This window comes from Microchirus variegatus (assembly GCF_963457635.1).
Source record: "Microchirus variegatus genome assembly, chromosome: 4".
In the NCBI taxonomy this organism is placed as follows: Eukaryota; Metazoa; Chordata; class Actinopteri; order Pleuronectiformes; family Soleidae; genus Microchirus; species Microchirus variegatus.
This window is the reverse complement of record NC_139805.1, coordinates 16220275-16241569: the sequence shown is the minus strand read 5'-3', so window position 1 is coordinate 16241569 and position 21295 is coordinate 16220275. Positions and strand designations below refer to the sequence as shown.

Below are 21295 nucleotides of genomic sequence, written 5' to 3'. Positions count from 1 at the left end.
AACCGAGCTCCGCGAGACAACAATTCCAGGAATTTAGCGCATTGTAACGTCCCAAGGAGCGCGGAAGTCAACATTACGTGTTTTATCTCCTGTACTTAGACTGAGGAGGACCACAAAAACATGAGTGAGTCATCATTTTTCACACTTTGCCGACTGATAGGACCTCCAGAGTCCCAAATATAAGGATTGAAATGATTAAAAAGTTGATTTGCATAATATTCCCCCTTTAAATGATCTTCATAAAATAGACACATAATAACAGGATAGTGTAAAGTAGCCAAAGAGTTACATTTCCCCAGTGAATGACCTAATCCTGACCCCGTTGACATGATGGAATGTATTATTATCCTGTAATTATGTTTATAATACCTTTTACTGTTTGTGGCTGGATCCACCATTTACCCATTTCAGGCATCTACTCTACAATTTAAGGATACAGGGTGAGATATAGAGGTGGAAACTATGACAACAAAAGCTCCTTAGCTCATGCCATAAACCTTATCTAGAGTCAGAGAAAAGTAGCTGTTGAGGATGGTCATGATCTGAAGAGAGACAAGGTGAGAAAGCAAATTGTTCATTCTGTATCTCACCCTGAACTGCATACCAACCATTTCAAATATCTCAAGAAAACTGCTGGCAATCATCATCGCCGTTATGGAACTTAAAAGAAACCGAAGCTATTTAGGTGTCTATCAACTTTCTGCATAGAAGAAGATAAACAACAGTTTGTTAATAATTAATTATAATAATTCCATTAGAGCTGCAACTAAGGATTATTTTCATCATCGATTAATCTGTCCAGTTATTTTCATGATTCATCGAGCAATCGTTTGGTCCATAAAAAGTCAGAAAACGTTAAAAAAAAACATTGATCAGTGTTTGTCAAACCTGGAAATGTTGATGTTCTCGAATGCCTTGTTTTGTCGACAAACCACAATGATTGAGTTTTTAACGATTTCTTTGTTATGTGGAGGAAAGAATTGAAGAAAATATTCACCTTTATGAAGCTAAAACAATCGGAAATCTTGTTCTAATCATCAAAAAAGCTTCAAACCGATTAATCGATATGCCAAGTCAAATAGTTGACAATTAATTTAGTATAATCGAGTAATTGTTTCAGCTATAAATTACATCGCAATATACCGTGATAATAACATGTATATGCTACCTTAAAAGATGGCATTTTTATGTAACATCCAAGAAGTTACTCACAAACTTCAAACTAAGACACTCAGGCAAAAACGAGGAGGGATTTCTGTTCATGGTCTCAGGAGAAATCCTCATGAATCTCTTTGCAGAGAGGGCTCCTGCGGACAGTGAAAGTGCAACTCAGTGGAACAAATGAGGAAGTGAGAAAGTGCAGTTCAAGTTCAAGGCTGTACCTGCTCCCACACAAGTGAAAATATTACTTATATTATTTCCCTTTTCTCTGATCAGACCCTCTGTTTCTGTAGTTTCCGTAATTTGATACAACCACATTTGCTTTGATGAGTGAATGTGTGCAGGTTTGAAAATCCTTGTCATTGAGCTATAAATCATAAACAGTCCTTAAAACAACAAGCTTTTTTTTTATTAAATAAAGTCATTGTCAGATGTTTTTATTGAACAAAGGAAAAACAATAAATGCAGTTTTCACCAACACTGTAAACATGTATTTCATGTAAAGTGATCTTGGAATATTTTCAATTCAACACACAAAACAGAGACTGTAACATTATAGAAATGTGCAAAGCATATTTATATTAAACATTTTAGTTCAAAATTAATCACTGAAATACCATTGTATCCTATAATACAATGTTTAATATCTGTAAAATGACACATTATAATAAATATACAGAGGGAAATTTAAAAAAGTGCAAAAAAGGAACTGTGAAGATATTTACAGTATGATAACTATTCCACTTCCACTGTTGCTAATAGTTTTAGCCTCCCATGAAAAACAGCACTTCTTCTTTTAACTACTGATAATATAACAAATTGCATCATCAAATATACACTAGATTCATTTTTAAAATCAGTGATGCACAATCAAATATAGAAAATAACAATAACTACAGCATTGATCCTTGTGACATCATATTTTGCACTGTGACCTGCAGTTCCTTTGCTGGATTTTGCCGACTGAACATTCGACGCAGCAGAGACTTCAAATGGCTCCTGAACCTCACGCCGACAAATGCATAAAAGACAGGGTTCAGGCAGCAGTGTGAGAAAGCAATGAGGCGGCACACATGGAACGCATAATCGAGCTGGATGCTTATTTCACATTGATCAAACGGTGGGACCAAATTGTCAGCCAGAGTCCTCAGGAAGATGAGCACATTATATGGCACCCAGCCGACGAAGAAAACAACCACGATACAGAAAACTAATTTAACTGCCCTGTTCTTTGTGCGGGATCTTCTCCGTGTGATTTTTCTCAGTATTTTGATGTAGCAGAAACCCATTACCACAAAGGCAACCAGGAAGATAATATTCTGTTGGGATATAGAGCTGATTTCCCACAGGGGGGCTACGTATTCACAGCCTTGGGAGTATGTGTTCTTGTGGGGGATCAAGATGACAGAGCTGTAGAGCAGCGAGGGAATGGCTGCTCCGATGCTAATCATCCACATTAGGATAGACAGAAAAATGCCAACGGTGGGCTTTTGTGTGCTCAGTTTAGAGAGCGGGTGGACCACGACCAGATATCTGAAGATGGTCATCAAGGTGAGGAAAAGGATGCTGCTGTAAAACCCAATAAAAAAGACAAAAGTCACAATTTTGCAAAGTGGTTCCGAAAACACCCATCCCGAGATGTGGTAAATGGCCCAGAAGGGAAGCCCGGCGGTGAAAACCAGGTCAGAGATGGCCAGGTTGAGGATAAAAATGTTGGTCAGAGACTTGATGTTTTCATACAGAGCCAGTATCACGAGGACGAGGATGTTTCCCATGAGGCTCAGTGCGATCACAACAGAGAAGAAAACCGGAATGGCAATGGATGCAAATCTGACTAAATCCCCCTTTTCACAGACTTGATCTGTGAGATTTTCAACGGAATATACATCGTAATCATATGAGTCATTCATTGTTCTTTGACTGGAACCTAGAAAAAAGAATTAGGATTCAGCTTATTGTTGTTTATTTACACATGATTTATCTGAAGCTCCAATGCACTACATGTTAGAGCTGAATTCCTCTTGAAATCAAACAATAGTAATAAACCTTACCTACCTCCTTTGATCGCTGATGTGTTGCTGAATGTGATGCCTACTATTCAAAGTAGCTCCTAAACGATCTGCTTAAATAATCCTGTGTCGTGTGGTGTTTTCTGTTCCTCATTCTAGTCAATGTACAGGATCGGCCGTCAGTTACAGGTTTTACGGAACTGAACATTTTACCTGTTTTTTCATCATTTTACCAAACAGGTCATGACACTAGAATATACAAGACAAGATGATAATTTAATTCAGGCTGCATCAAGCAGATTTATCAGTAATGGTTATTTCAAGAGCCACCATCTCAATTTCTTCAACCACATCATGGATAATAGAGGTCATCTGCCTGAACTCCACTTAGATAGAACCATGAGGCTTCTTTGAACAATCCCTTTGATGGATTTGCTGTTAAACAAAAATATATATATATATAGATATAAGTTTGTTTGTGCTCAAAGCACTGAAAATGTACTCGTAAAAAGTTATAGCCACATGTGTCGCCTCCCCCTGTAATGCTGCACATATGAAGTACATTAAATGCAGTGATCACCTCACACTTAGACTGACATTGACACATTCATAGACATTGCTCTGATAAGATATCTTAAAATCTGAGCAAGTGAAACTCAAAACCAGTTGTCTGACAGGACACCACCTTTTTCGAAAAACTAACGCTTTATGTAGAAAGGAGAATTAAAACTTGAGGTTCTGTGTTGCACTTTCATAACATTCAATCACCTGAAAATGCTTGGCTTTTATCCAAAATGCTATAAATTTTAAAACAACATCTGTATCTAGTTACTACTGCTGAGCCTTAAAGGTGCATTATGTAATAAATCTAAAGCAACTGGCCATAAAATCCTCCTAATGTGTCACAGAGACTCAGGAATAATGTTCATATAACAAACTGAACTCACCAACAACAACAGTACAGACAAAATATTTGCATTAAAAAAAATATTTTGAAGACTGAAAATCATGTTTATGTTTTGAAATCATGTTTTGGCATGTGGCGCCACCTATCGCCGTCTACCAATCATTGCAGTCAGTAGTCTCTCAGCTGCCGAGCAACCACGGGTTGCCAGTTACGCCAGAAAACGAAACCTAAAATACCTTGGTATTTGAATTTGAATGTGGTAACCGTTTAGGCCACATTCTTACATATGGCACCTTTAAGGGTTGTTAAACTTCTTCCTCTTGTCATATACTGTATTTAAAACATAGATTATTTGTTCTGGGAGCTAGATATATGGTTCTCAAACTGTGCTACACAAGCTTCCTCTGGTGGTACTTGGAGGAAAATCAGAGGGTATGTGATGATCGGAGGAATTTTGACCAGAGTGCGTAGACAATGAAACAAATGACAAAAAACATAAAATAAATTAAATAATAATCACCTTACCTCTCGCTACATCTAAATCTAATTTCACTATACCAGTGTCTGAAGTATGTGAGGAAGAGGAGGATGATGAGAGTGCAAATTATCTAACTGTGAATAAATCTGCCTGTAAATAAACCGAGCAATGTCAGCTACAGACGTTGCTCGGTTTATTTACACCACTGTACACTCTTAGAAATAAAAGTGCTAAGTAGAACCATATAAGGTTCTTCAGCTTGTCCTCATAGGAGAACCCTTTTTGGCTCCAGGTAGAACCCTTTTTATAAAGGTTCCACCTGGGACCCTTTTAAAACCCTTTATTCAGGAAAGGGGTTTTCTGGATCAAAATGAAAATGGTTCCTACTGGAACCATTAGTGTTGCCAAGAACCCTTGAAAAACCCTTTTTCAGAAGCCAATGGTTCCAGGTAGAACCTCAGCCCTTGTAGAAGAACCCTTTTTGAACCCTTATTTCTAAGAGTGTGTGGTGATAATTGAGAACTCAAAAAGTGTGAGAACCACAGATGAAAACGCTGTCGTCTAGGACAACGTTTTATTAAATTGTATAAATGTGATGTCGTACTTTGTCATCCTTATTTCAGTTGTATGTCTTGTGTTTACAAATAAATCCAACATTTATTGCAGGTTCAGGCTTCAAAGTTCAAAGTTATGGCCAAATATCACAATATTTCGATCAACTGGGATTGTGACCATTAGTTATATAGTTTATTGTTCCATTCTGTACACACATTCTCACGTACAAGAGAAACAACATTCACAAAACTCATAGCATTCAATTCAATGTTAACAAATGAACAGATCATGGCAATTTAGTTTAGTCAGATATTACCTCCAACACGGTGTAGTAATATCTCATTAATATGGTATACTATTATTATTATTACTCACTATTTGGTCATGGGCCCAAAACGGCTTTTATTTTAGTATATTCTGTCTCCTTTAATGTTGTACTGCCTCAGAAGTTAAGCTAAATGTGTTGGAGGAGCTGAAGTCACTGTATTCAACATATACACTCTTCAGGTAAAAAATATAAACGAATCTAAACTTTGTGGGGTGGACAAGGGTTAAACAAATCAATATAATCAATTAAATCGGAAGCTGTGAAAGAAGAAGAAGAACCGCAGTAAAGTAGGTCACGTATTAATGTCAGTCTTTGATCACATGACAACTCTATTTACTCTGCTACGTCAAACAAACTACCCAGCTCCTGAGCCCGCCCACTCAACTCACAGCCATTGGAACGAGTGCGACATGCTGAATTTTCATTGGCTGCCATATCATGTCAATCACACAACAGTTGAAACAGGTTTGTATGCCCTCGCAGGCAACTTGGGCTGTTGTTATGGACTTCAGTTATATATATTTATATAATGTTGGAAGTTTTTAATTCTTATATTGTTTTACCCACTCAACAAGAAACCGCTAATAGTATTTAAGTTGTCGCGCTAACGTCACGGCGGTTGTCAAAATGTCTGACAATTGAGCGTTGTCATGTTAAACATAAGTGAAACAAGGGGAAATAAAAGAAGCCACAAAGGTCGACTGTAAAACCTGAAAGTAACAGGTGAGTGCTTTGTCGTCGTTCATATATGTAAGATAAGTCTTATTGTCGCTGCTGGTTCAAGTTGTTAAACTTTTCTTGTTTTCACAAGTCACGGAAGTTTGATTGACAAGTTATTGGCCTAGTATAACCACAGCAGAGCTTTAAAAATCATGCAAAAATAGAGTTAAATAATGCTTTTTCCTCATGTCCCCTCACTATCCCGCATGCCAAGTTGTATACTAATAAATGTGGATGTTGTGCTTTCAATGGAAGCAAGGAAGCAGAGTTTATTTGTGAAACTTTATCGACCTCCTGTTACAGAAAAATAGGAAAACATTTTAGGTACGCATTCCACGACTACCCTGACCAAATCTATTAAGATTCATTATATTATTATTTTTTTTGTATATTTTTAATGGCTCATTTGGCATTTCATCTGACATCCTTGTAGAATATGTTTATGTTTGTGAACATCTTCTCAAAGCTTATGGATACAGAGGAAATACAGTATATTGATATTAATAACCCAAACATGTAGGGGTGTGGAGCTAGAGAGAGACAACCAGTAATTTGTGTTGTCAGAGTATAGCAAACATAGACCACACCCTGAGAGCTTCACTGTAAATTAAACGTTTGTCTCTAAATGTTGTAGTGAATGTCATCATAGCATGTTGCAAAGGATACATATTTTAAGTAGGGATTCACAATATTATCGGCTCAATATCGGTATTGGCAGATATTGGCTTTAAAATATTGGATATCAACAAATATGCTCTACACTAAAATAGTAGTGCCCCCAGAGATACTATTTCTTTTTTTATGCTTGTATATTTAGCAAAATGAAGATCTTTTATATCCACATCTGCAGCGACATGAGTGTGAAAAAATATGTTAATGTTCCTAATTCACAATTATACCCATGATTCACAAAATCACCATGGTGATACTATTTTAAGTGCTTTTAATTCCAATTGTCCAAGAGAGGAGAATAGGAGGTCAAATTATTTATACATTTGTTCCATTCCTCATCTTAATATATAGTTAAAACCCTTGGCATCGTCTGTGCAGTTTGAACTGTTTAATTTTCTCTTTTTATTACTTGTTCTCTTTTTTGTAATTTATTTTAACTTGTTTTATTATTGTTGTTGTTGTTGTTGTTGTTGTTGTTGTTGTTGTTGGTGCTTGTTTAAATTTTCATGTTCATACATTGTACATCGTGTAAAAATATCAATTAATTTGAAAGTATAACCACATTGATAAAATCATGTTTGGATGCCTAAGTCTTAACCTCCAGCATATAACAAGAGATCATGTAACAATAGCAGCTCCACATGTCCTCGTAAAATCTGCTGTAGAACATACCTCTGTCTATGGCTCTCACATTTTTCATCACTTCTTTCACTCAGCACTGTGTCAGAGAGGTGTCCACTCTCTGAGAGAGTACAGTAATCTCTGCAGCCATCATATGAATATGACTGAAGCAGCATCTCTCTCAATAGTCCAAAAATACAGAATACTACAAGCTACAATTAAATGAAATACTTGTTGAGTTTATCAGATTTGCTCATTCATAGAGAAGGGTCTGTGTCAGCTACAAACCGGCAGTTCACTTTACAGTGCATAGAATTTTATGTGAAAGCATTGGCATAATCTCAGACACTTTATAGTAGAATAAAAACACAAGAACTGTGAACTTTAAAACATGCACAGACGTTCTTTCTTTATGGGTAATAGTAGATGACTTCACTGACTCTGACGTCAGCTTTCTAGCGTCCATTTATATTCATTTACATTTTTCAACCCACTGACTTCATGGACTAGTTTTTGTTGCTCCAACATTGGGCTGAATTATTTTATGTAAATATCTAATTGTGATAGTGAATGATTTTATATTCTTTCTCCCCCCTGGCTCTTCACTCCTTGTTAACGTAGTCGCTGTGGATAAAAACATATTTTACAGAAGTGACATAAATGTGTAATGCATATTGAGTGGGAATTTAAGTGAGATGGTGACGTAGTCGTAGACAAGCTGTCATCGTGTGATCTATCAAGATGTACATTACAAACATGTCACTGGTTGTTCCTCAAATAATTATGCATTTTTCCTACAGGTAGGACACAAAGGTGATTTGCAGCTGTCAGTCACAAGGTCAGAATTTGCAAAGTGACATTATTACATAAAAGTTAAAAAGATCAAATAGAATATGTGAATTTTATGTACAAGTTTATCAATGCGTGTCTAGTTTAGTCATGCCTGAGTATGCTGGACTTTTCATGTCAGCATTTTGTTCCTGACTAATTCTGATTCTCTGATTCAGCAGACTGGATGTGACACTGTGACCCCTGGTTGCCAGGGAGAAATTGGTGTGGCCATGGCTACTGGGGCTACTGTTGGGGAGAGCCAGCTCCAGAGGATTATTCGAGATCTGCATGGTAGGTCAGCTTTATGTGCGTATCCCTGTCCGAGCGTGTGTGAATAGATTAGCTGCAGGCCGTCTCTGGCTGACATCATATGACTGGACAGATGAAAGACGAGTCGGAATGTTATTTCCTGATGTCATTACTTCAGTCTTAGTATCAAGTTTGGGTAAATGTGTCAAGCCTGGAACTCTCTGCTATATTCTGGCTATCATGTTTCTTTAGTAAGGGTGTGGAGTAAGCCTTTTTCATCATGCAGCGAGAAAGATGGTGTGTGCGAAGGGTGCATCCATCACAGGTTTCATTCCAGTTTTTACGGTGGATAAGAGGCAAGTTTTTAATCCACAGCCTGATTGCAATAAAAGGGCCAGGAATAGGTTCAGCAATACAGACACAGAGGTCTGAATATGTGTAACCGTGAAACCAAGAAATTAAAATAAAATAATTTTGAATTTCTTCTTGGGTCTTTTGCAAAAGGACCTTTTCAAAAGAAAATTTTTTTTTGACAAGTGCTTTCCTGCTTCTTGATTTCCTGCAACTCTTGTGCTGTCTTCATGGTGTCCTTATACATTTTTATCTATTGTTTTCCTGTAAGAAAATAAACCTTTAAATGTTAATATTTGTGTTATTTGTTGTCTATGTTGTGTTGTGGTTTTTCAGAGGCTGTTGCTGAGCTTTCTAAGGAGTACAAGGAAACTGGAGAGCCAATCACAGATGACAGTGCCAACCTGCACAAATTCTCCTATAAACTGGAGTACTTGCTACAGGTATGACTCACTATTACTCACAAACAACACAAATTACTTCATATGAGTTGTTTTTCCGGAATATCTGTTGGTTATTTCCAAAAGGGATATTTCTTTGGAGAAAAAAGCTTTTCAAAATATTTTCTGTAACACAAGATTAAAACATTGAGCAGTTTATTTAAACTACTTTATCTTTCTTTCAGTTTGACCAGAAGGAGAAAAGCACATTTCTTGGTACAAAGAAGGACTACTGGGATTATTTCACTGACTGTCTGGCTAAGATCAAAGGGGCCAATGATGGGATTCGCTTTGTCAAATCCATCACTGAAGTATGAAGTTTGCCGTTGTCATTTATAGTGACACCTCTAATGTGTCACTCTATTATATACCTAATACTGTCAGATCACCCCGCAAAGCAGGACACAGACATTTCTTTTGTGAAATAACTAAAACATTTGTTTTTGATTTGTCACAAAAACAGCTTCATTTTCATGTTGCTGTTAAAGTTGAGAAGTGGTTTGCTGCCTCCTTGTAATTTTGATATAAAAGAAGCATACTGTGGAGTGTAATTGCAGCATGCTCTGGTTGTTTTTTTGTACTCTGTCTTTTATGCACATATGCCTATTTGACAGGAAGAATGACATGCATTTGAAAGCAAAAATGTTACGTCTATATAATTTTGGACAAGTGGATTATTATCTTTTTGTACTTTTCACAGTTTGACTTGTGTAAGTTATCTTCGAATAAGCACTAAAAGCACATTTTAAAACAATATGTCCTTCTGTTTTGATAGCTAAAAACATCTCTGGGGAAAGGACGAGCATTTATTCGCTACTCCCTCATACATCAGCGACTGGCTGACACACTGCAGCAGTGCCTGATGAACCACAGAGTCACCAGGTAAAAACCAATCTTTCTTATTAATAATTTAATTTCTTTAAAAAATGTCAACATTTCCATGAAAACTGGAGCAAAACTATTAAACATTTATTTCCCCTTGACCTGCTGCTTTCACTTAAATAATGAAGAATTTAAAGAGTCATTTAAATTAATAAGAAGTATATAGTCTGTAATTGTAAACAGATTTACGAGAAGTCAATGTGTGTGTAGTGTGTTGTAGATATGCATTGTGCCAAGAGGAAGCATAGTACCACTGTCTCGGTCTATTAACACAATTGTGAGGAATTTCTTTATTTCCTTGTTGACATGTCACGTTCCTTCTATGAGAACTAATGGTACAATGTGAGGAACAAATTTATTTAGCTGCAATAATTGTTATAATTCTTCTGCTTTGCATTCATTTGACCTCTTTTTCCTCTTTCTTCCCACAGTGACTGGTACTATGCAAGAAGCCCTTTCCTAAAGCCCCATCTAAGTGTTGACATCATCAATCACCTGTATGAACTCAATGAGGTCCATTTTGACATGGCTTCGAGAGGACATGATCTTGATGCCACCTGGCCCACATTTGCAAGGCAAGGAACACAACAAACAAAACAGAAACAATCAAAACACAAGAAATAGTTAAAGTAAAGAAAAATCTATCCAATTACAGCTTTTCCTTTGCACATTTTGGAGTTTAGTGCGTGTGTGTGATATTTGCCAGTGTTTACAATAAAAATAAATTTCTAATAAACAGGAGAACACTGGGAAGTACAAACTCACCTGGCCACATGTGGAAACCACCCAGTCGCAGTTCCAGCATTAACAGTCTGGCAAGCACCTACTCCCAGGTACTTGATAGACTGTGTGTTTTTAACGACATTTGGTCAGAACTTTAACATTTATAACAAGACACTTCTACCCTTCTCTGTCTAGCAAGCACATGAGTTCCCCTCGAGCCCAGACTTTGGTCACAGTTTGTTGAATGACCTGAATGAGTCCTTGCCTTCCTGCACAGAAGATGTCAGCACAGTTGAAGACCTTCGTCTAGAGCTGGACCAGTCAGAGCTGAAGCAGCGAGAACTCCTAGATAATGTGCAGCAGCTGGGTGAGGAGGCATCTGAGCTCAGGGGCATAGTGGTGGAGCTACAGAGGCAGCTGGATGTGTCACTTGCCGCCCAAGAGGCACAGCAAGGCTTACAGGTTGAATTCAAGGCACTACGGATGAGAGAGGGGGCCCTGCACAAGGAAGTGGAAGCTCTTAGGACCAAAGAGAAAGCCTTGGAGGCTGAACAAGCCCAGCTTCAGAGAAACTTGGCAGCTGCTGATACAAAGAACATAGAGCTCATGGCTAAGTTAGATGGGGTTTTGAACGAGAAGGGCCAGCAGGCTACCAGCTATTTTGATTCAGCCCAAAAGATACACGAGTTGCTGGACAGGTTGAAAGAGGCAGAGAGAGGTAAGATGGAAGCGGTCACTGAGACTGAAGAGAAGAAAAGGCAGACAGAAAGGCTACAGGAAGAGCTCAGATTCAAGGAGGCAGCTGCAAGAGATGGTGAAACTAAACTTGGAGCATTAGTTACATCTACAGCTGAGGAGAATGCCATTTTGCTGGTGAAAGTGGAAGAACAGTGTAGTGCCCTTGACAAGCTGCAGGGGGCCTTCACATTAAGGGATAAGGAGGCGAGCAATCTACAAAGACATCTGCAAGATCTACAGAAGTCTCTTGAAGAGAAGGAGAAAGAGGTGGAGATGGTGAGGAGAAAGGCACAAGAAGATAAAGATGAAATGCACAAGAATGTTGTTGACTTGAAAGAAACGCTGGTTTCTCTTAAAGAGCACGTTGAAAAGAAAGAAGCGGAGTTAACCTCCACCTGTGAGGCACTACAGCAGCTAGAAACCAAGAATCAAAGCTTGAACACAGAAAGGGAGAAACTGACGGCTACCCTGACAGAGCTGGAGGGTAACATGAAAGAACAGTCCATGAAGGTTGAAGACTACATGACAGAGAATGCCAATTTAATGGCCCTGAATGAGAAGTTGCGGACTACACTGAAGAAAAATAAAGAGTTGAAGAAGGAGATGTCAGAGAACAGATCTGTGCTTGAAGCTGAATTAGCAGCTGTAAGGGCTTCTGAGAAACAGCTTCGAGGCCAGCTGGATGACACCAAGTTGACTGTGGATGAAAAAGAGAAGCTGTTGCGTGAGGAGAACTGCAAGTTGGACGAGAGTCTGCAGCTAGCCACCATGACTGCCAAGCTCACAGAGACCACATTAAAGCAACTTGAGCAGGAGAACCAGGGTCTGAGGGAGGAACAGGATGCTGTGAAGACAGCTCTCAGCCGCATGCAAGCAGACCTAAAGAATGTTCACGGACAGATTGGAGAGTTGGATAAAAATTTAGGAGCGTCACGCAAGAATGAAGCCACTCTTCAAGAACAGCTCAAAACCAAAGAAGGCCTGCTAGTGAGTAAAGAGGAAGACATTGCTGATCTCCAGTCCAGGTTAAAAGCTCTGGAGGCCAGAGAGAAGGAGCTTCAGTTTGCCAAATCTGATGCAGAAGCAACCTGTGCTAATCAGACAGAGTTGATTAAGCGGGTGACCTCTGAGAAGCAAGTGATGGAGAAATCCCAGCTAGAAAGACATGCTGTCCAAGTAAAGGAGAACCAAGATGTGACAGGAAAACTAACTGTGGTTGAGGGCCAGTTGGATTTGAATGTGAAAGAGGTATCCAGGCTCCAGGCAGCGATCCTGGACCTCAGAGTGCAGGTTCAGAGGTCTGAGGAGGAAAGACTTAAATTCGAAGCACAGCTCGAAGTGACAGCAGCCCAACGAGATGAGCTCAGGACTTTGACTGAGCAGCTTAAATCTCAGACAGAAGCACTAAATCAAAAGCACATAGCAGAGCTTATGGAGTGCAAAAAGAAAGAAGAGGCTCTGATCAGAAACTGTGACAGAGAAGTAGCTGCCCATGCTGAGTTTGTGATCGCTGAAGCGGCTGTCCGTGAAAAGCTTTCCAACCTGAAGGCACAAAATGACCGCCTGGTCCTGGAGAACAGCGAGAAAGGCGAGGGCTTACACAGGGCAAACACAGAGATGGCAGAGCTGGGGATGACCATCTGTAAGTTAAGTGCTGAAAAAGAAGAGGCCCAAGAGCACTGGACAAACCATGCTGCCAGGATCACAGAGCTAACCAAACAAGTTGAGCTACAAGAAGAGTGCATGACGGAACTACGACTGGAGAATAACCGAATAAGAGACGAGCTGACTCACAAAGAGACGCTTCCTGGGACTATTGTGGAGCTCCAGGTACAGCTGGAAAAGGCCAAGAACCAACTGAAGGGTGTCAAGGAATCCAGCCGAGAGGAGATAAAGGCCATCAAGTTCCAGACGAGTTCAGACAGCATGAATCATCAGACCCAGATGAAGGTGAGCCACCCAGAAGCTGATTACTATGCCCTGCCTAACCAATTGGTTATTTGTTCCTTCTTTTGTGATTTGTCGCAACACAGTTTTTATTATTTCCAAATATTTCTATCAGCTGTAATCCCTATAGGAATAGCAAAGCTGTGACAGGACCACTTTGGTCTGATAATGAAATACTATTTGATGGATTGGCGTGAAACATGTTGCATTTACCATTGTCCTTTTTCCACTCTCTTCTTCTTCTGCCACTGTTATCTTTCAGAATGTGAACGAACAGCTGGACAAGGTGAAAACTCAATTGCAGGAGGAGCTGAATGATTTATCCAGCTTTCAGGCTAAAGTGTCTGAACTAGAGGTGTGAGTCTTTTTTTAAACATCAAATATGAATAGTGAGACTTATGCTTTGTCTAAGCTCTGCAAAAAAAAATGTTTACTGCAACCATAGGCTATAATAACCTACTATTTTTTTTTATGAGACACTTTTGACAGTTGTAGTAAATTACAAAAAAAATATTTATTGTAGTGTGCTGCTCCTTATCGAATGATAAACAACACACATTTTTTTTCAGTTTAAAGCCTGTAGCTCTATTTAGTATAATTCAGTAATTTATTGTTCTATATTTAATAGAGGAGATGAGTAGGTCATTTTAAAAATATATTAATGTATTGTGTTGTACTGATGGATATTTGCATGTCTTAATCATTTTGAAAGGCTGAGAATGCACAGTTTTTACTACTAATTGGTGAGAAAGACGCTCACATCACAAAGACAGAAGCAACCATTCGCGAGAGTGAACGTGAGATTCTACAACTGAGAGATGCAGGCAGCAGGTGTGTTCATGACCGTCGCATTTCACCATACTGCTGAATTTCATCTTATTGTTTATTTATTGTTTAAAATAATAACTCTTCTTTTTGTTGTTTTTACTCTCTCTCAGAGCTGAAGAAGTGCACATGTCTGTGAAAAAGGTATGCGAGGAATTGAAACAGAAACTAGACACAACAAGTGCTGAGAACCAAAACCAGTACCTGACAATGACTGCAGAGATCGACGACCTAAACAGAACCAAGACCAATCTGGAAGAACGACTCATTGAGCTGATACGGTAAAACGCGTCTTTATAACAGTTTCATCAGCCATGTCGAGGCTGTCAGTGCAACAGGCAGAGGCAAATTTAATTAACTTAATTTCCCCTGTCTGCTCTTTGTTATTTACACTGAGAAGCTTGTACTTTTGATTTGGTTCTTCCATGTTTAATCAGGCCTGAGGAGCCTGGAGGATGGATTGTCTTTGAACTGAGGATAAAACAGGGATAAAGTACAAATACAGTGATTCAGTCAATTCCATTGGGAGGTGCCCACACTATTTGAGTCTTTTGTTTTGTGACAGCCTGCCAGTTAGGTTGAGAGAAAAACATCATGTCACCGAAAACCTCCGTCCATTTGTCTTTGTTGTTCTTTCCATCAGGGATAAAGATGCTCTGTGGCAGAAATCGGACGCTCTAGAGTTTGAGCAGAAACTGCGAGCAGAGGAGCGCTGGTGGTTGGTGGATAAAGAGGCCACTCACTGCCTCGACTGCCAGGGTCAGTTCACCTGGTGGCTGCGCAGACATCACTGCAGGTGGGGGTTTGCTGGTTGGCATTAGGGACTATTTGTTTTGCATCATGTGTGAATTATGTTTTTTGCATTAGTCTCGTGAGCTCAGTTTTAAATATAAACAAACGCATTGATAAATGAGTTGGATTAAATCAATCAGCTTAACACTATTGTATAGCAGTGTTTAGATCTCCTGTCACCTGATTGTGCTGCACACAGAACTACACAAACAGGCAACAACAAGAAATAAAATCACCAGAAGTTATACACTACAGCTTAAAGTTAATGTCATACTTTACTCTAATATAGTCATTATATATGTTTTTTCTAGACTTTGTGGGCGCATTTTCTGCTACTACTGCAGCAACAACTTTGTGATGACCAAACACAGTGGGAAGAAAGAGCGCTGCTGCAAAGAGTGTTACACACAACACAGTGCTGTGGTGGAGAGGTTCACAGAGGCAGAGCTGAGTTCTTCAGACACCCAGCCTCCGCCCCCGCCACCTCCACCTGAGGCTGAACCTCAGTCTCCTCCTGAACCAGCCCAGTACAAACCCACACCCAGGGTAACAGGTAAGATGCAAAGTCACACTTGATTTAAAGGTTAATTAGTGTTGGTTTCTGGGCCCTCGTCTGTTCTCTTCACTGTTTGTTTACTGACAAACTGAAGTGAAAAAATGCGCTTCTTCATTTTAAGGAACAACAACAGAAAGTTTAGCTAGATCATTTTATTCCGCACAAAAACTAGAGAAGGTGATTTCCATTTAGAGGAGATTTTTTTTTCTGAAAGAGCATTTATAATCGCTCTAACACGTGAATATCAAAACACTATTTACACTACAGTTCAGAACTTTGGGGTCACCTATACAATTTGTGTTGTATTGGTGTTGTATATTCATCAAAAGAGTTGCAAAATGAATAGAAAATATACTCAAGACATTGGCAAGAATAGAAATAATGATTTTTATTCAAAATAATAATTTTGCCCTTCAAACTTTGCTTTTTTCAAAGAACCAGGAAAACTGTTTTCAGTTGTGCTAACATCATTGCACAAGGATTTTTAAGGGTTTTCTAATCACCCAATAGCCTTATAACGTGATTAACAAACACAATGTACCATTAGAACACTGGAGAGATGGTTGCTGGAAATGGGCCTCTATACACCTATGTATATATTCCATTAAAAACCAGACGTTTGCAGCTAGAATTGTCGTTTACCACATTAACAATGTATAGAGTGTATTTCTAATTAATTTAATGTTATATTCATTGAAAAAAAGTGTTTTTCCTTAAAAAAATAAGGAAATATGGTAGTGTATATTTTTCAATTTGATCCCACAACACAACATCTGAGCACGTTTGTTGTTTTCTGTACGATATTTTGAGTCTGTAGTTCTTTAACTCTTTTAACCGTTCCCTCACAGTTTCTGATCCCAGCAGATCTGATGATGGAATTTTTGATATCATCACAGAAGAGGAAGTGAACGGTGTTTATGACAGTGACACCATCTCCCAGACCACAGGAGGCTCGATGGATGGAGAACATGACCGACTTCCTCCTGGAGCAACGGCGTTGTGAGTGGAACGAGAGAAGCAGAAAACAGATTTTATAGTTTCAGTTATTTTCTATGGCTTAACTAAGTCTAAAATACACAGATCCGTTGCTATAGTGAATCCACTTTATAAAATATTAAGTGCCTTTTATAAGCATAATGTATACATATCATGAATGTGAAATTAAACAATTATCTGTAGGTTAAAGGCATAATGCAAAATATTCTCTCTGTTTATGTTGGCTAATAGGGGTGGGGGAAAAAATCAATTCACATAGGAATCACAATTTTAGTCATCCACAATTCTGAATCGATTCATAAACTTCAAAAATCGATTAAAAAAAAAAGATATTTTTTAATAAAAATAAAAATTAAGTTTCTATTTTGAAAAACCACACAAAACACCAGTTTGTGGTATTTGTGTACAGTTTATTTTTGTAACTTCTGGGAGAAAAAGGCAGCGAGCCTAAGCTTTTATTTATGCAAGTTATTTTTTTGTACAGTAAGTACGTTTTTATTTGTTTTGAATGAATAAATGTTAACTTTTGTCTTAAGTTTGCCTTTGTGTGATCACATATCACATTATCTTATACAAACTGTATTGTTTTGATGCCATAATTTGCCTTAACACACTATGCAGTGTATCAATTTTTGAATCGCTAATCGTATGAATCGTTTCTAAAGAAAATTAAATGGATTTTTGTTCCGTGTCATTAAAATAAGATGTGTTTTGCTTGGCTCTTGCAGAGACACAGGAGATGTGACGCCTGATGATCCTGAGGAAAGCGTCCACACTGTTCAGGACTCGGAGATCATGCTTCTCAAATCAGGAGAAGTCACGTGAGTCCTTACTTTGACTCCTTGAACAACTGGCATTTAGACATTGATCGTGATAACACGTGTTATTATCATGTGTGACATGTATTTTAACACCAGGTGGAAGTCAACAGATTCACTAAATTGCATACATGTATACTTTCTGGTCACTTGTGGTCTTTAATATTCCTCTGTTGTCCTTACAGGATATCTGTTCCTCTCAGCATTGATGGTATTTCTCAGTTTGGAGACGGTTCCCGGGAACTCTTCGTCAAGTCCAGCTGTTATAGTGTGATAACCATTGTTGTGGAGGACCACGGCCCAACCATTAGCTGGATGTTTAACTCCGAGCCCAAAAGCATCTCTTTCAGTGTGGTTTACCAGGAATCCACTGACAGTCAGGCGGAACAGGCGAAGGTAAATGTGCTCACTGGGAATATTTGAATGTTAGTTGTGTCCAGTACCCACTGGAAGTCCTTTTTAACTTGATGTGTCCCCTGGAAATATATGGATGCACTATTAATATGAAGATAAGCTATTAGACTTGAGTGTCCTGGGTAAAACATAGTAGTTTGGCTGTGTTTCTCAGCACGTCCTGCTGTGAAGGCTTTTGTCTTACATTCCACTCCCACTCTTGCCATTATTTATTTCATTTGATAGCATATAGAGCACATTTATAATTTTGTTAGGATTTAAATTATATTCTATTACGATGCTCGTATACTTACTTTTTAACATAAAAGGTTATCTTTTATTTAAAAGCCACATCATAATATTATTGATTGTATTATTTGATTTGCTTGTTAAGAGATTTGTCTGCTAGAACCTTTCTTACACTGAGTTTCACTTCAGTTTGAAATCTTTGTTTTGCTCTCAGGTCCTGATTCCTCTGACTCGCTGCAATTCTCATAAAGAGACAATCCGGGGACAGCTCAAAGTCCGTAACCCCGGCCTCTACATGCTCATCTTTGACAACTCATTCTCACGGTATGGACCCCCTGACATCCAGCATCCCTCTCCAAACGGATATGTATAGATGATGGATGGATGTTGTATCTACATACACATAAAATATAAACTAGAAAACCTAAAGATGTAAGAGATGAAATCTGTGTATACATGCAAACAGAAGAATAAACTATATCATAACATATTAACAATATTGAAACGCTGTAAAAATGGCTATACAAGGTGGAATAAAACGGTAACAGAATATTAGAATTAAAAGTAAAAATGTAAGGACGTATACCAAATATACAGTATACGGGATAACATAATATGTTATCCCGTATACTGTATATTTGGTATACGTCCATTATTCAAAGTCGACTTGTGTCATTGGACGTTTGCTAAATATAGTCCTCATAATAAATAAATCATAAATAAATCACACAATTCAACAGACAAAAAAAATCCCAGTTCTTTAACTTTATAACTTTGCAAATACAAATCAAGTGGTGATTTAAGAGTTTTGCACAGTATGATACATATTCATTGTTGTAGATCGGTTAACTTCTAATATTTTCTTTTTTATTATCTGTAAAGCTGTGGTGTATGTCCTTAATCTAATATTTTATCCCTTATAATGTTTATATATATCAGGGAACACCAACCTTTTTGAGAGTTAGAGCAACCTGCAGGGTAGAGAATATTATGAAGGGGTGTCATGTTGATGTGTTAACCCAGAATTCTATCAATTCTGGTTTGACACATAATTATATAAATGAGCTTTTTTACATTTAAATGTTGTACGCATTCAATTGTGTATACTTTAAGAGAATGGTTAAGTTCAGTGCTTACTCCTGATGATGATTCATGACGATATCTTACCAAGAAGTGACCATATGTAAACATGCATGTCATTTTCATATGATCACATCCAGTGATATGAAAATGCATGATGTTTGTGTTAATATCATGTGAATAAATGAATGACTCATCTGCTATGGAGCAATTATTCACATTTTGCCTCCAAACCTGCTTTCCTTTGTGTCTCATTGTCACACTTTAGTTAATGTGATTGCCTCCTTTAATCACAAAAAACCTTCTCCTTACAGGTTTATCTCCAAGAAAGTCTTCTACCATCTGACCATGGAGAAACCCATAATCTACGATGGCAGTGACTGTCCCTGAAGGTGTCTTACACATGCAACCACACACTGTTGCTTCGAAGAGACTGAAGAAATGACAATTCATTTACTTTTTTTTTTTTTTAACCCTAAACATGCTTTTAACCAAGTATTGTTGGTTTTTGCATTTTCCAACTCTGCGGCGTTCACGTTTTTAGATGTTTTTAGATGTTTTCACCGTGGTCCCAGTGAAGTTTAATCAACAAAATGAGAGATTTTTAGAAAAAGAAACACATGCATTTATTCCAGTTTTATCCGATTTCTCTTCAAAATTTACACCGAGTAATACACAGTATAAACCTTCAGTTCAGCTGGGACATTAAATTAGGAAGATGCTCCTTTAAAGAAACTGTAATTGTATTCAATTGTATGTATTCCTGAATATGCTGTTACATAAAACTATAATTTTCATTTAGTCTACAAAGACCCAGAGAAGATTGTAACTTCTTCTTCAAATGGTGGTCAGTTTGTTCCAGTGTTGCACATTCTTTTAGATCAAATGGCCAACAGAAGGAGAAGAAGAAGTTGTTTTCTCTTGGGTTGTTTATTAATTAATTAAAAGTCTGAATAATTTGCACTCTTCCAGCACAGAAATAAAATTATAGCAGTGGCTACAAAACATGTGCAACTGCCAAAAATCTCAGGATTGGGACAGACAAAAATGTCCTCCAGTAGTATAATGTCCTAGTTCTATTTTATTTAGAACTAATCAAAAAAATAAAGGAACTGCCATTTTAGTATCTATGTAAGGACACCTGCACTACAGCTTTATCCATCTATTATATAATAATAATATTCACTTTAACGCAAACACCCAAGTGAGCTTTTGTACTTTGAAAGTGCCTTTTTACAGAGAACTAGTTTTCTTCTGTAGCTGAAGGACTCTTTATTCTTTCAGAACACATTACTTGGCAATATTCTGTCATTTAAAACAATGAAATATGCACATGCACAATATGATGTCTTTCAGTATGTCGTTTGGTTTTCATTATAGTGTCTCCAAAGTGTCTTTCTGTCATATGTCGAGGTAACACCTCTGGCTTTTCTTGTACTCTCACATGAAATGGTTTTTGAACGTTGTGTGCAGTTTGTTATTGTTTGATTTTTATTTTTTATCGCAGTTCAATGAAGAAAACAAGTTCGATCGACCTTTGACACATTACTTATTGAAGCACTCAGTGCTGCTTTTGTAGAGATCTGTTTGTGCTTCACTGTCAGGTCTCGGTTATGTTTTTTTCAGGGATGCAATTTGTGTGTAAAGCCTCATTTTTCTACACAGAGCAGCCATTTTGAGAGAAGTACTTTATACTTATACTTTATACTATACAAGTTTACAGGATCACAGAGTGTTTTCTACCTTTGCTCCTTTTGACTGATGTCTTTTAGAAGAATAGAAAGTGCACTATCACTGCATGATGCATGCCACCGCACAGTAAACACGAATAAACATGAGAGCAATGATGCCTCTCATATTTACTCACCTGTGTGTCCACAGTTTGATCACTGCTCTCAGCCATCACCTGAGAATCATCTAAAATGTGTTTGACTATATGTAGTTTGATCGTATGCGGCTTCTTCGTCTAACACT

The 21295-nt window shown here is 38.0% G+C and overlaps 2 protein-coding genes across 3 annotated transcripts; one reads left to right on the top strand and one right to left on the bottom strand.

Annotated features, from left to right (window-relative positions):
* Positions 1–479: 479 nt before the first annotated feature.
* On the bottom strand, positions 480–3071 carry xcr1a.1 (chemokine (C motif) receptor 1a, duplicate 1; the record flags this gene model as incomplete). Its single annotated transcript, XM_083888183.1, has 2 exons — positions 480–542; positions 2097–3071. 2 exons carry the CDS (start codon positions 3069–3071, stop codon positions 480–482), a joined length of 1038 nt encoding a protein of 345 aa, XP_083744309.1.
* A 2837-nt stretch (positions 3072–5908) lies between these two features.
* On the top strand, positions 5909–21142 carry fyco1a (FYVE and coiled-coil domain autophagy adaptor 1a). Of its 2 annotated transcripts, none has more exons than XM_083887585.1 (19): positions 5909–6161; positions 8252–8289; positions 8462–8573; positions 9219–9325; positions 9508–9633; positions 10098–10204; positions 10636–10779; positions 10944–11037; positions 11123–13615; positions 13875–13967; positions 14325–14443; positions 14551–14718; positions 15081–15233; positions 15541–15782; positions 16634–16784; positions 17510–17602; positions 17785–17995; positions 18456–18565; positions 19636–21142. In XM_083887585.1, exons 3-19 carry the CDS (start codon positions 8513–8515, stop codon positions 19709–19711), a joined length of 4548 nt encoding a protein of 1515 aa, XP_083743711.1. In that variant the 5' UTR covers positions 5909–6161; positions 8252–8289; positions 8462–8512; the 3' UTR covers positions 19712–21142. The 2 variants fall into 2 exon arrangements, with proteins under 2 accessions (XP_083743711.1, XP_083743712.1); XM_083887586.1 differs by having other exon boundaries at positions 8459–8573.
* Positions 21143–21295: the final 153 nt, after the last annotated feature.